Here is a 16,215-nt window from a genome sequence, read left to right on the forward strand (position 1 = left end):
CCAAAGGGAGTGACATATATAGGGAAGGAGACAAAGGAGTGACATATATAGGGAAGGAACCAAAGGGAGTGACATATATAGGGAAGGAACCAAAGGGAGTGACATATATAGGGAAGGAACCAAAGGGAGTGACATATATAGGGAAGGAGACAAAGGGAGTGACATATATAGGGAAGGAGACAAAGGGAGTGACATATATAGGGAAGGAGACAAAGGGAGTGACATATATAGGGAAGGAACCAAAGGGAGTGACATATATAGGGAAGGAACCAAAAGGAGTGACATATATAGGGAAGGAGACAAAGGGAGTGACATGTATAGGGAAGGAACCAAAGGGAGTGACATATATAGGGAAGGAACCAAAGGGAGTGACATATATAGGGAAGGAACCAAAGGGAGTGACATATATAGGGAAGGAACCAAAGGGAGTGACATATATAGGGAAGGAACCAAAGGGAGTGACATATATAGGGAAGGAGACAAAGGGAGTGACATAGGGAAGGGAAGGAACCAAAGGGAGTGACATTTATAGGGAAGGAACCAAAGGGAGTGACATATATAGGGAAGGAACCAAAGGGAGTGACATATATAGGGAAGGAGACAAAGGGAGTGACATATATAGGGAAGGAGACAAAGGGAGTGACATATATAGGGAAGGAACCAAAGGGAGTGACATATATAGGGAAGGAACCAAAGGGAGTGACATATATAGGGAAGGAGACAAAGGGAGTGACATATATAGGGAAGGAACCAAAGGGAGTGACATTTATAGGGAAGGAACCAAAGGGAGTGACATATATAGGGAAGGAACCAAAGGGAGTGACATATATAGGGAAGGAACCAAAGGCAGTGACACATATAGGGATGGAACCAAAGGGAGTGACATATATAGGGAAGGAACCAAAGGCAGTGACATTTATAGGGAAGGAACCAAAGGGAGTGACATATATAGGGAAGGAACCAAAGGGAGTGACATATATAGGGAAGGAACCAAAGGGAGTGACATATATAGGGAAGGAACCAAAGGGAGTGACATATACAGGGAAGGAACCAAAGGGAGTGACATATACAGGGAATGAACCAAAGGGAGTGACATATACAGGAAGGAACCAAAGGGAGTGACATATACAGGGAATGAACCAAAGGGAGTGACATATATAGGGAAGGAACCAAAGGGAGTGACATATATAGGGAAGGAACCAAAGGGAGTGACATATATAGGGAAGGAACCAAAGGGAGTGACATATATAGGGAAGGAACCAAGATCTCCTCTAGAGCAGTGATGTTTTGGAGCTGTTGCTTTGGAGGGAGTTGAAAGTCCGTGTTAACCAGCAACAGCCCCAAAACATCACTGCTCTAGAGGAGATCTGCATGGAGGAATGAGCCAAAATACCAGCAACAGTGTGTGAAAACCTTGTGAAGACTTACAGAAAACGTTTGACCTCTGTCATTGCCAACAAAGGGTATATAACAAAGTATTGAGATAAACTTTTGTTATTGACCAAATACTTATTTTCCACCATAATTTGCAAATAAATGTATTAAAGTTCCTACAATGTGATTTTCTGGATTTTTTTCCCTCATTTTGTCTGTCATAGTTGAAGTGTACCTATGATGAAAATTACAGGCCTCTCTCATCTTTTTAAGTGGGAAAACTTGCACAATTGGTGGCTGACTAAATACTTTTTTGCCCCACTGTATGTGGCCCCAGCAGAAATCAAACCAACAACCCTTGGCATTGCATGCGTCATGCTCTACCGACTGAGCCTCAGGTGGTCCCAGGCGGTTTCTCTATGCTAGAGGACCTCCTTCCTTCTCCTACCTCCTCCTCCTCCTTCCTCCTCTTCCATCCTCTTCCCTCCTCCTCCTTCTCCCTCTCCCTTCTCCTCCGTCCTCCCTCCCCTCCCTCCTCGTTCTCCTTCCTCCTCCCTCTCCTTCACCTCCCTCCCTCCCCTCCCTCCTCCTCCCTCCTCTGTGCAAAGTGTTAACTCACCTTGCTTGAGCCCTGCGTCAGCTTTAGGTGGAGAGTCTGTGTCCATCACCGTTACGTCCTTCCTCAGCACTGTGTTGCTGAAACAAACAGACACACAAACCCCCATCAGTATCCACACAAACCCCCATCAATATCCACACAAACCCCCATCAGTATCCACACAAACCCCCATCAGTATCCACACAAAACCCCCATCAGTATCCACACAAACCCCCATCAGTATCCACACAAACCCTCCTCAGTATCCACACAAACCCTCCTCAGTATCCACACAAACCCCCATCAGTATCCACACAAACCCCCATCAGTATCCACACAAACCCCCATCAATATCCACACAAACCCCCATCAGTATCCACACAAACCCCCATCAATATCCACACAAACCCCCATCAGTATCCACACAAACCCCCATCAGTATCCACACAAACCCCCATCAGTATCCACAAAAACCCCATCAGTATCCACACAAACCCTCCTCAGTATCGACAACAAAAACATCAGTATCCACAAAACCCCATCAGTATCCACACAAAACCCCCATCAGTATCACAAACCCCCATCAGTATCCACACAAACCCCCATCAGTATCCACACAAACCCCCATCAGTATCCACACAAACCCCCATCAGTATCCACACAAACCCCCTCAGTATCCACACAAACCCCAAAGTGAGGTAGATAATATACAAAAGTGAAATAAACAATAAAAATTAACAGTAAACAATACACATACAGAAGTTTCAAAACAATAAAGACATTACAAATGTCATATTATACATATACAGTGCCTTATATATAATGTATTGGCCCCCTTGAATTCGGCCCCCTTTGCGACCTTTGCCACTTTTCAGGCTTCAAACATAAAGATATAAAACTTTGGATTGTATTTATCATCATTAGTCATTTAGGTCAACATTGGATCATTCAGAGATCCTCACTGAACTTCTGGAGAGAGTTTGCTGCACTGAAAGTAAAGGGGCTGAATAATTTTGCACGCCCAATTTTTCAGTTTTTGATTTGTTAAAAAAGTTTGAAATATCCAATAAATGTCGTTCCGCTTCATGATTGTGTCCCACTTGTTGTTGATTCTTCACAAAAAAATACAGTTTTATATCTTTATGTTTGAAGCCTGAAATGTGGCAAAAGGTCGCAAAGTTCAAGGGGGCCGAATACTTTCGCAAGGCACTGTATATATATACAGTGTTGTAACAATGTACAAATGGTTAAAGTACACAAGGTTGCCCTTTTCTTGTGGCAACCTTGTTGTTGAAGAGGCTCTGCTGTGCCTTCTTCACCACGCTGTCTGTGTGGGTGGACCAATTCAGTTTGTCTTTCCACCTACTGTCCCGTCGATGTGGATGGGGCTGCTCCCTCTGCTGTTACTGAAATCCACGATCATCTCCTTTGTTTTGTTGATGGTGAGTGAGAGGTTATTTTCCTGACACCAGTGCCCTCACCTTCTCCCTGTAGGCTGTACAGGGGGGGCTGAGCACACACTCTTGTGGGGCCCCAGTGTTGAGGATCAGCGAAGTGGAGATGTTGTATCCTACCTTCACCTCAGAAAGTCCAGGACCCACTTGCACAGGGCGGGGTTGAGACCCAGGGCCTCCAGCTTGATGATGAGCTTGGAGGGTGTTGGATGCTGAGCTATAGTCAATGAGCAGCATTCTTACATAGGTATCCCTCTTGTCCAGTTGGGATAGGGCAGTGTGTAGTGTGATGCCGATGGCATCGTCTGTGGACCTGTTGGGGCGGAATGCAAACTGTAGTGGGTCTAGGGTGGCAGGTAAGGTAGAGGTGATATGATCCTTGTCTAGTCTCTCAAAGCACTTCATGATTACAAAGTAAGTGCTAGTCATTTAGTTCAGTTATCTTTGCCTTCTTGGGTACAGGAACAATGGTGGACATCTTCAAGCATTTGGGGACAGCAGACGGAAGAGAATGACTACACTGTGTGTATTCAGCCATATTCCCAGACATCTTTCCATGGTTCATGCTTTCAATTTTGCGTGAATGCCGCCATCCAACAATGGTTTCTGGTTAGGGTTTTAATAGTTACAGTGAGTACAACATCTCCAATACACTTCTTTATAAACGTGTCCAGTGATGTGTCACCGAGTCAGCGTATAGGTCCATGTTGTTCTCTGAGGCTGACCGGAACATATTCCAGTCCGCGTGATCTATCTTGAAACGTGGCTTCCGATTGGTCAGACCAGCGTTGACTCGTTCTCGTCACTGGTACATCCTGTTTGAGTTTCTGCCTATAAGACGGTCTGAGCAAGATGGCGTCGTGGTCGGATTTGCCGAAGGGAGGGCGGGGGAGGGCTTTGTATGCATCGCAGAAGGTAGAGTAGCAGTGGTCGAGTGTATTACCCCTGCGCGTAGTGCAATCAATATGCTGATAGAATTTAGGTTACCTTGTTCTCAAATTTGCTTTGTTGAAATCTCCAGCTACAATAAATGCAGCCTCAGGATGTATGGTTTCCAGTTTGCATACAGTCCAGTGAAGTTCCTTGATGGCCGTCTTGGTGTTTGCTTGAGGGGGTATGTACACAGCTGTGACTATAACAGATAAGAATTCCCTTGGTAGGTAAAATGACTGGCATTTGATTGTAAGGAATTCTAGGTCAGGTGAGCAGAAGGACTTGAGTTCCTGTATGTTGTTATGATTACACCATGAGTCGTTAATCATGAAGCATACACCCTTGCCCTTCCTCTTTCCAGAGAGGTGTCGGCGCGATGCATGGAGAAGCCCGGTGGCTGAACCGATTCCAACAACATATCCCGAGAGAGCCATGTTCCTGTGAAGCAGAGATTGTTAGTATACTCGGGAGCGTTGGGCAATGTGCACGTCTACAGAGCCTGACCAGGTGGCCGCTTCGTCTGCCCCTTCTGCGGCGCCGTTGTTTTGGGTTGACTACTGGAATTAGACCCATTGTCCTTGGGTGGTGGTCTAAACAGAGGATATCAGTATCTATTACACAGAGTAACCTAGCAACCCCAAATCTGTCCCAGTTACTTTTACACAGAGGAACCTGGCAACCCAAATCTGTCCCAGTTACTTTTACACAGAGGAACCTGGCAACCCAAATCTGTCCCAGTTACTTTTACACAGAGGAACCTGGCAACCCAAATCTGTCCCAGTTACTTTTACACAGAGGAACCTGGAAACCCCAAATTTGTCCCAGTTATTTTTACACAGAGGAACTCTGGAAACTCAAATATCCCAGTTTCTATTACAGAGAAACCAAGCAACCCCAAATCTGTCCCAGTTACTTTTACACAGAGGAACCTGGCAACCCAAATCTGTCCCAGTTACTTTTACACAGAGGAACCTGGCAACCCAAATCTGTCCCAGTTACTTTTACACAGAGGAACCTGGCAACCCAAATATATCCCAGTTTTTTTTACACAGAGGAACCTGGCAACCCAAATCTGTCCCAGTTATTTTCACACAGAGGAACCTAGCAACCCAAATCTGTACCAGTTACTTTTACACAGAGGAACTTGGCAACCCAAATTTGTCCCAGTTTCTTTTACACAGAGGAACCTGGCAACCCAAATCTGTACCAGTTACTTTTACACAGAGGAACCTGGCAACCCAAATATGTCCCCGTTTCTTTTACACAGAGGAACCTGGCAACCCAAATCTGTCCCAGTTTATATAACACAGAGTAACCTAGCAACCCAAATCTGTCCCAGTTTCTATTGCATAGAGTAACCTAGCAACCCGAATCTGTCCCAGTTTCTATTACACAGAGTAACCTAGCAACCCAAATCTGTCCCAGTTTCTATTGCACAGAGGATTCTGGAAACTCAAATATCCCAGTTTCTATTACAGAGAAACCAAGCAACCCAAATCTGTCCCAGTTACTTTTACACAGAGGAACCTGGCAACCCAAATCTGTCCCAGTTATTTTTACACAGAGGAACCTGGCAACCCAAATCTGTCCCAGTTACTTTTACACAGAGGAACCTAGCAACCCAAATCTCTCCCAGTTACTTTTACACTGAGGAACCTGGCAACCCAAATCTGTCCCAGTTACTTTTACACTGAGGAACCTGGCAACCCAAATATATCCCAGTTTCTTTTACACAGAGGAACCTGGCAACCCAAATCTGTCCCAGTTATTTTCACACAGAGGAACCTAGCAACCCAAATCTGTACCAGTTACTTTTACACAGAGGAACTTGGCAACCCAAATTTGTCCCAGTTTCTTTTACACAGAGGAACCTGGCAACCCAAATCTGTACCAGTTACTTTTACACAGAGGAACCTGGCAACCCAAATATGTCCCCGTTTCTTTTACACAGAGGAACCTGGCAACCCAAATCTGTCCCAGTTTATATAACACAGAGTAACCTAGCAACCCAAATCTGTCCCAGTTTCTATTGCACAGAGTAACCTAGCAACCCAAATCTGTCCCAGTTTCTTTTACACAGAGGAACCTGGCAACCCAAATCTGTCCCAGTTTATATAACACAGAGTAACCTAGCAACCCAAATCTGTCCCAGTTTCTTTTACACAGAGGAACCTGGCAACCCAAATCTGTCCCAGTTACTTTTACACTGAGGAACCTGGCAACCCAAATATGTCCCAGTTTCTTTTACACTGAGGAACCTGGCAACCCAAATATGTCCCAGTTTCTTTTACACAGAGGAACCTGGCAACCCAAATCTGTCCCAGTTACTTTTACACAGAGGAACCTGGCAACCCAAATCTGTCCCAGTTACTTTTACACAGAGGAACCTGGCAACCCAAATCTGTCCCAGTTACTTTTACACAGAGGAACCTGGCAACCCAAATCTGTCCCAGTTACTTTTACACAGAGGAACCTGGCAACCCAAATCTGTCCCAGTTACTTTTACACAGAGGAACCTGGCATAACACCCTGTATATAGCCTACACATTGACTCTGTACCATAACACCCTGTATATAGCCTCCACATTGACTCTGTACCGGTACCCCCTGTATATAGCCTCCACATTGACTCTGTACCAGTACCCCCTGTATATAGCCTACACATTGACTCTGTACCGGTACCCCTGTATATAGCCTACACATTGACTCTGTACCGGTACCCCCTGTATATAGCCTACACATTGACTCTGTACCATAACACCCTGTATATAGCCTCCACATTGACTCTGTACTGTAACACCCTGTATATAGCCTCCACATTGACTCTGTACCATAACACCCTGTATATAGCCTCCACATTGACTCGGTACCGGTACCCCCTGTATATAGCCTCCACATTGACTCTGTACCATAACACCCTGTATATAGCCTCCACATTGACTCTGTACCGGTACCCCCCTGTATATAGCCTCCACATTGACTCTGTACCATAACACCCTGTATATAGCCTCCACATTGACTCTGTACCGGTACCCCTGTATATAGCCTCCACATTGACTCTGTACCATAACACCCTGTATATATCCTCCACATTGACTCTGTACCATAACACCCTGTATATAGCCTCCACATTGACTCTGTACCATAACACCCTGTATATAGCCTCCACATTGACTCTGTACTGGTACCCCCTGTATATAGCCTCCACACTGACTCTGTACCATAATACCCTGTATATAGCCTCCACATTGACTCTGTACCATAACACCCTGTATATAGCCTCCACATTGACTCTGTACTGGTACCCCTGTATATAGCCTCCACATTGACTCTGTACCGCTACCCCTGTATATGGCCTCCACATTGACTCTGTACCATAACACCCTGTATATAGCCTCCACATTGACTCTGTACTGGTACCCCTGTATATAGCCTCCACATTGACTCTGTACCGTAACACCCTGTATATAGCCTCCACATTGACTCTGTACCATAACACCCTGTATATAGCCTCCACATTGACTCTGTACCATAACACCCTGTATATAGCCTCCACATTGACTCTGTACCATAACACCCTGTATATAGCCTCTACATTGACTCTGTACCATAACACCCTGTATATAGCCTCCACATTGACTCTGTACCGTAACACCCTGTATATAGTCTCTACATTGACTCTGTACCGGTACCCCCTGTATATAGCCTCCACATTGACTCTGTACTGTATCTTAAAACTGCATTGTTGGTTAAGGGCTTGTAAGTAAGCATTTCACTGTGAGGTCTACTACACCTGTTGTATTCAGCATTTCACTGTGAGGTCTACTACACCTGTTGTATTCAGCATTTCACTGTGAGGTCTACTACACCTGTTGTATTCAGCATTTCACTGTGAGGTCTACTACACCTGTTGTATTCAGCATTTCACTGTAAGGTCTACTACACCTGTTGTATTCAGCATTTCACTGTGAGGTCTACCTACACCTGTTGTATTCAGCATTTCACTGTAAGGTCTACTACACCTGTTGTATTCAGCATTTCACTGTGAGGTCTACTACACCTGTTGTATTCAGCATTTCACTGTGAGGTCTACTACACCTGTTGTATTCAGCATTTCACTGTAAGGTCTACTACACCTGTTGTATTCAGCATTTCACTGTGAGGTCTACTACACCTGTTGTATTCAGCATTTCACTGTAAGGTCTACTACACCTGTTGTATTCAGGTCTACTACACCTGTTGTATTCAGCATTTCACTGTAAGGTCTACTACACCTGTTGTATTCAGCATCTAACTGTAAGGTCTACTACACCTGTTGTATTCAGCATCTCACTGTGAGGTCTACTACACCTGTTGTATTCAGGTCTACTACACCTGTTGTATTCAGCATTTCACTGTGAGGTCTACTACACCTGTTGTATTCAGCATTTCACTGTGAGGTCTACTACACCTGTTGTATTCAGCATTTCACTGTGAGGTCTACTACACCTGTTGTATTCAGCATTTCACTGTGAGGTCTACTATACCTGTTGTATTCAGCATTTCACTGTGAGGTCTACTACACCTGTTGTATTCAGCATTTCACTGTGAGGTCTACTACACCTGTTGTATTCAGCATTTCACTGTGAGGTCTACTACACCTGTTGTATTCAGCATTTCACTGTGAGGTCTACTACACCTGTTGTATTCAGCATTTCACTGTGAGGTCTACTACACCTGTTGTATTCAGCATTTCACTGTGAGGTCTACTACACCTGTTGTATTCAGCATTTCACTGTAAGGTCTACCTGTTGTATTTAGCATTTCACTGGGAGGTCTACTACACCTGTTGTATTCAGCATTTCACTGTAAGGTCTACCTGTTGTATTCAGCATTTCACTGTGAGGTCTACTACACCTGTTGTATTCAGCATTTCACTGTGAGGTCTACTACACCTGTTGTATCAGCATTTCACTGTGAGGTCTACTACACCTGTTGTATTTAGCATTTCACTGTAAGGTCTACCTGTTGTATTCAGCATTTCACTGTAAGGTCTACTACACCTGTTGTATTCAGCATTTCACTGTGAGGTCTACTACACCTGTTGTATTCAGCATTTCACTCTAAGGTCTACTACACCTGTTGTATTCAGCATTTCACTGTGAGGTCTACTACACCTGTTGTATTTAGCATTTCACTGTGAGGTCTACTACACCTGTTGTATTCAGCATTTCACTCTAAGGTCTACTACACCTGTTGTATTCAGCATTTCACTGTGAGGTCTACTACACCTGTTGTATTCAGCATTTCACTGTGAGGTCTACTACACCTGTTGTATTTAGCATTTCACTGTAAGGTCTACCTGTTGTATTTAGCATTTCACTGTAAGGTCTACTACACCTGTTGTATTCAGCATTTCACTGTAAGGTCTACCTGTAGTATTCAGCATTTCACTGTGAGGTCTACTACACCTGTTGTATTCAGCATTTCACTGTGAGGTCTACTACACCTGTTGTATTCAGCATTTCACTGTAAGGTCTACTACACCTGTTGTATTCAGCATTTCACTGTGAGGTCTACTACACCTGTTGTATTCAGCATTTCACTGTAAGGTCTACTACACCTGTTGTATTCAGCATTTCACTGTAAGGTCTACTACACCTGTTGTATTCAGCATTTCACTGTGAGGTCTACTACACCTGTTGTATTCAGCATTTCACTGTGAGGTCTACTACACCTGTTGTATCCAGCATTTCACTGTGAGGTCTACTACACCTGTTGTATTCAGCATTTCACTGTAAGGTCTACTACACCTGTTGTATTCAGCATTTCACTGTAAGGTCTACTACACCTGTTGTATTCAGCATTTCACTGTGAGGTCTACTACACCTGTTGTATTCAGCATTTCACTGTAAGGTCTACTACACCTGTTGTATTCAGCATTTCACTGTAAGGTCTACCTGTTGTATTTAGCATTTCACTGGGAGGTCTACTACACCTGTTGTATTCAGCATTTCACTGTAAGGTCTACCTGTTGTATTCAGCATTTCACTGTGAGGTCTACTACACCTGTTGTATCAGCATTTCACTGTGAGGTCTACTACACCTGTTGTATTCAGCATTTCACTGCAAGGTCTACCTGTTGTATTTAGCATTTCACTGGGAGGTCTACTACACCTGTTGTATTCAGCATTTCACTGTAAGGTCTACTACACCTGTTGTATTCAGCATTTCACTGTGAGGTCTACTACACCTGTTGTATTCAGCATTTCACTGTGGGGTCTACTACACCTGCATTTCACTGTAAGGTCTACTACACCTGTTGCATTCGGAATTTCAATGTGAGGTCTACTACACCTGTTGTATTCAGCATTTCACTGTGAGGTCTACTACACCTGTTGTATTCAGCATTTCACTGTAAGGTCTACTACACCTGTTGTATTCAGCATTTCACTGTAAGGTCTACTACACCTGTTGTATTCAGCATTTCACTGTAAGGTCTACTACACCTGTTGTATTCAGCATTTCACTGTAAGGTCTACTACACCTGTTGTATTCAGCATTTCACTGTGAGGTCTACTACACCTGTTGTATTCAGCATTTCACTGTAAGGTCTACTACACCTGTTGTATTCAGCATTTCACTGTGAGGTCTACTACACCTGTTGTATTCAGCATTTCACTGTAAGGTCTACTACACCTGTTGTATTCAGCATTTCACTGTAAGGTCTACTACACCTGTTGTATTCATCATTTCACTGTGAGGTCTACTACACCTGTTGTATTCAGCATTTCACTGTAAGGTCTATTACACCTGTTGTATTCAGCATTTCACTCTAAGGTCTACTACACCTGTTGTATTCAGCATTTCACTCTAAGGTCTACTACACATGTTGTATTCAGCATTTCACTGTAAGGTCTACTACACCTGTTGTATTCAGCATTTCACTGTGAGGTCTACTACACCTGTTGTATTCAGCATTTCACTCTAAGGTCTACTACACATGTTGTATTCAGCATTTCACTGTAAGGTCTACTACACCTGTTGTATTCAGCATTTCACTGTAAGGTCTACTACACATGTTGTATTCAGCATTTCACTCTAAGGTCTACTACACCTGTTGTATTCAGCATTTCACTCTAAGGTCTACTACACATGTTGTATTCAGCATTTCACTGTAAGGTCTACTACACCTGTTGTATTCAGCATTTCACTCTAAGGTCTACTACACATGTTGTATTCAGCATTTCACTGTAAGGTCTACTACACCTGTTGTATTCAGCATTTCACTGTAAGGTCTACTACACCTGTTGTATTCAGCATTTCACTCTAAGGTCTACTACACCTGTTGTATTCAGCATTTCACTCTAAGGTCTACTACACATGTTGTATTCAGCATTTCACTGTAAGGTCTACTACACCTGTTGTATTCAGCATTTCACTGTAAGGTCTACTACACCTGTTGTATTCAGCATTTCACTCTAAGGTCTACTACACCTGTTGTATTCAGCATTTCACTCTAAGGTCTACTACACATGTTGTATTCAGCATTTCACTGTAAGGTCTACTACACCTGTTGTATTCAGCATTTCACTGTAAGGTCTACTACACCTGTTGTATTCAGCATTTCACTGTAAGGTCTACTACACCTGTTGTATTCAGCATTTCACTCTAAGGTCTACTACACCTGTTGTATTCAGCATTTCACTCTAAGGTCTACTACACATGTTGTATTCAGCATTTCACTGTAAGGTCTACTACACCTGTTGTATTCAGCATTTCACTGTAAGGTCTACTACACCTGTTGTATTCAGCATTTCACTCTAAGGTCTACTACACATGTTGTATTCAGCATTTCACTGTAAGGTCTACAAATAAGATTTGATTTGATTTGATCCAGACTCATTGGGAAGAAGAAGTGGGCGTGGCATAACATTTGGTCACAGCAAGAAGTCTGGGTAGCCAGGCAATAGGAAGTATGCAAACACAGATTTTTACCTCACCGGGCCGAGTTCTGATAGCAGCAAACCAAACCTATGTATGCAGAAACCTTAACTAGACCTCCCCTCTCTCTGCCTGCGTGGCTGCTAAGTGGGGTCTGTTCAGAGACCTCCCTCTCTCTGCCTGTGTGGCTGCTAAGTGGGGTCTGTTCAGAGACCTCCCTCTCTACCTGCGTGGCTGCTAAGTGGGGTCTGTTCAGAGACCTCCCCTCTCTCTGCCTGCGTGGCTGCTAAGTGGGGTCTGTTCAGAGACCTCCCTCTCTCTGCCTGCGTGGCTGCTAAGTGGGGTCTGTTCAGAGACCTCCCCTCTCTCTACCTGCGTGGCTGCTAAGTGGGGTCTGTTCAGAGACCTCCCCTCTCTCTGCCTGCGTGGCTGCTAAGTGGGGTCTGTTCAGAGACCTCCTCTCTCTGCCTGTGTGGCTGCTAAGTGGGGTCTGTTCAGAGACCTCCCCTCTCTCTGCCTGTGTGGCTGCTAAGTGGGGTCTGTTCAGAGACCTCCCCTCTCTCTACCTGCGTGGCTGCTAAGTGGGGTCTGTTCAGAGACCTCCCCTCTCTCTGCCTGTGTGGCTGCTAAGTGGGGTCTGTTCAGAGACCTCCCCTCTCTCTACCTGCGTGGCTGCTAAGTGGGGTCTGTTCAGAGACCTCCCCTCTCTCTGCCTGCGTGGCTGCTAAGTGGGGTCTGTTCAGAGACCTCCCCTCTCTCTACCTGCGTGGCTGCTAAGTGGGGTCTGTTCAGAGACCTCCCCTCTCTCTGCCTGCGTGGCTGCTAAGTGGGGTCTGTTCAGAGACCTCCCCTCTCTCTGCCTGCGTGGCTGCTAAGTGGGGTCTGTTCAGAGACCTCCCCCTCTCTGCCTGCGTGGCTGCTAAGTGGGGTCTGTTCAGAGACCTCCCCTCTCTCTGCCTGCGTGGCTGCTAAGTGGGGTCTGTTCAGAGACCTCTCCCTGCTAAGTGGGGTCTGTTCAGAGACCTCCCCCTCTCTGCCTGCGTGGCTGCTAAGTGGGGTCTGTTCAGAGACCTCCCCTCTCTCTGCCTGCGTGGCTGCTAAGTGGGGTCTGTTCAGAGACCTCTCCCTGCTAAGTGGGGTCTGTTCAGAGACCTCCCTCTCTCTGCCTGCGTGGCTGCTAAGTGGGGTCTGTACAGAGACCTCCCCTCTCTCTGCCTGCGTGGCTGCTAAGTGGGGTCTGTACAGAGACCTCCCCTCTCTGCCTGCGTGGCTGCTAAGTGGGGTCTGTTCAGAGACCTCTCCCTGCTAAGTGGGGTCTGTTCAGAGACCTCCCCTCTCTCTGCCTGCGTGGCTGCTAAGTGGGGTCTGTTCAGAGACCTCCCCTCTCTCTGCCTGCGTGGCTGCTAAGTGGGGTCTGTTCAGAGACCTCCCCCTCTCTGCCTGCGTGGCTGCTAAGTGGGGTCTGTTCAGAGACCTCTCCCTGCTAAGTGGGGTCTGTTCAGAGACCTCCCCTCTCTCTGCCTGCGTGGCTGCTAAGTGGGGTCTGTACAGAGACCTCCCCTCTCTCTGCCTGCGTGGCTGCTAAGTGGGGTCTGTACAGAGACCTCCCCTCTCTCTGCCTGCGTGGCTGCTAAGTGGGGTCTGTTCAGAGACCTCTCCCTGCTAAGTGGGGTATGTTCAGAGACCTCCCCTCTCTCTGCCTGCGTGGCTGCTAAGTGGGGGCTGTTCAGAGACCTCCCTCTCTCTGCCTGCATGGCTGCGAAGTGGGGTCTGTACAGCGACCTCCCCTCTCTCTACCTGCGTGGCTGCTAAGTGGGGTCTGTTCAGAGACCTCCCCTCTCTCTACCTGCGTGGCTGCTAAGTGGGGTCTGTACAGAGACCTCCCCTCTCTCTGCCTGCGTGGCTGCTAAGTGGGGTCTGTTCAGAGACCTCTCCCTGCTAAGTGGGGTCTGTTCAGAGACCTCCCCTCTCTCTGCCTGCGTGGCTGCTAAGTGGGGTCTGTTCAGAGACCTCCCCTCTCTCTGCCTGCGTGGCTGCTAAGTGGGGTCTGTTCAGAGACCTCCCCTCTCTCTGCCTGCGTGGCTGCTAAGTGGGGTCTGTTCAGAGACCTCCCCTCTCTCTGCCTGCGTGGCTGCTAAGTGGGGTCTGTACAGAGACCTCCCCTCTCTCTGCCTGCGTGGCTGCTAAGTGGGGTCTGTTCAGAGACCTCTCCCTGCTAAGTGGGGTCTGTTCAGAGACCTCCCCTCTCTCTGCCTGCGTGGCTGCTAAGTGGGGTCTGTTCAGAGACCTCTCCCTGCTAAGTGGGGTCTGTTCAGAGACCTGCCCTCTCTCTGCCTGCGTGGCTGCTAAGTGGGGTCTGTTCAGAGACCTCCCCTCTCTCTGCCTGCGTGGCTGCTAAGTGGGGTCTGTTCAGAGACCTCTCCCTGCTAAGTGGGGTCTGTTCAGAGACCTCCCCTCTCTCTGCCTGCGTGGCTGCTAAGTGGGGTCTGTACAGAGACCTCCCCTCTCTGCCTGCGTGGCTGCTAAGTGGGGTCTGTACAGAGACCTCCCCTCTCTCTGCCTGCGTGGCTGCTAAGTGGGGTCTGTTCAGAGACCTCTCCCTGCTAAGTGGGGTCTGTTCAGAGACCTCCCCTCTCTCTGCCTGCGTGGCTGCTAAGTGGGGTCTGTTCAGAGACCTCCCCTCTCTCTGCCTGCGTGGCTGCTAAGTGGGGTCTGTTCAGAGACCTCCCTCTCTCTGCCTGCGTGGCTGCTAAGTGGGGTCTGTTCAGAGACCTCTCCCTGCTAAGTGGGGTCTGTTCAGAGACCTCCCCTCTCTCTGCCTGCGTGGCTGCTAAGTGGGGTCTGTACAGAGACCTCCCCTCTCTCTGCCTGCGTGGCTGCTAAGTGGGGTCTGTACAGAGACCTCCCCTCTCTCTGCCTGCGTGGCTGCTAAGTGGGGTCTGTTCAGAGACCTCTCCCTGCTAAGTGGGGTCTGTTCAGAGACCTCCCCTCTCTCTGCCTGCGTGGCTGCTAAGTGGGGTCTGTTCAGAGACCTTCCCTCTCTCTGCCTGCATGGCTGCTAAGTGGGGTCTGTACAGCGACCTCCCCTCTCTCTGCCTGCGTGGCTGCTAAGTGGGGTCTGTTCAGAGACCTCCCTCTCTCTACCTGCGTGGCTGCTAAGTGGGGTCTGTACAGAGACCTCCCTCTCTCTGCCTGCGTGGCTGCTAAGTGGGGTCTGTTCAGAGACCTCTCCCTGCTAAGTGGGGTCTGTTCAGAGACCTCCCTCTCTCTGCCTGCGTGGCTGCTAAGTGGGGTCTGTTCAGAGACCTCCCCCTCTCTGCCTGCGTGGCTGCTAAGTGGGGTCTGTTCAGAGACCTCCCTCTCTCTGCCTGCGTGGCTGCTAAGTGGGGTCTGTTCAGAGACCTCCCCTCTCTCTGCCTGCGTGGCTGCTAAGTGGGGTCTGTACAGAGACCTCCCCTCTCTCTGCCTGCGTGGCTGCTAAGTGGGGTCTGTTCAGAGACCTCTCCCTGCTAAGTGGGGTCTGTTCAGAGACCTCCCCTCTCTCTGCCTGCGTGGCTGCTAAGTGGGGTCTGTTCAGAGACCTCTCCCTGCTAAGTGGGGTCTGTTCAGAGACCTGCCCTCTCTCTGCCTGCGTGGCTGCTAAGTGGGGTCTGTTCAGAGACCTCCTCTCTCTGCCTGCGTGGCTGCTAAGTGGGGTCTGTTCAGAGACCTCTCCTGCTAAGTGGGGTCTGTTCAGAGACCTCCCCTCTCTGCCTGCGTGGCTGCTAAGTGGGGTCTGTACAGAGACCTCCCCTCTCTCTGCCTGCGTGGCTGCTAAGTGGGGTCTGTACAGAGACCTCCCCCTCTCTGCCTGCGTGGCTGCTAAGTGGGGTCTGTTCAGAGACCTCTCCCTGCTAAGTGGGGTCTGTTCAGAGACCTCCCCTCTCTCTGCCT

The 16,215-nt window shown here is 47.4% G+C and overlaps 1 protein-coding gene across 1 annotated transcript in view; it reads right to left on the reverse strand.

The window, feature by feature from the left end:
- LOC112237455 (AT-rich interactive domain-containing protein 4B) overlaps positions 1-16,215 on the reverse strand; it is a gene marked incomplete in the record, with an annotated part of 163,348 nt that overhangs the window by 58,093 nt on the left and 89,040 nt on the right. The window contains 1 exon segment of the mRNA XM_042305692.1: positions 1,994-2,070. Coding sequence (XP_042161626.1) covers positions 1,994-2,070 — 77 coding nt within the window.

Source organism: Oncorhynchus tshawytscha, linkage group LG24, assembly GCF_018296145.1.
Source record: "Oncorhynchus tshawytscha isolate Ot180627B linkage group LG24, Otsh_v2.0, whole genome shotgun sequence".
Classification (NCBI taxonomy): domain Eukaryota; kingdom Metazoa; phylum Chordata; class Actinopteri; order Salmoniformes; family Salmonidae; genus Oncorhynchus; species Oncorhynchus tshawytscha.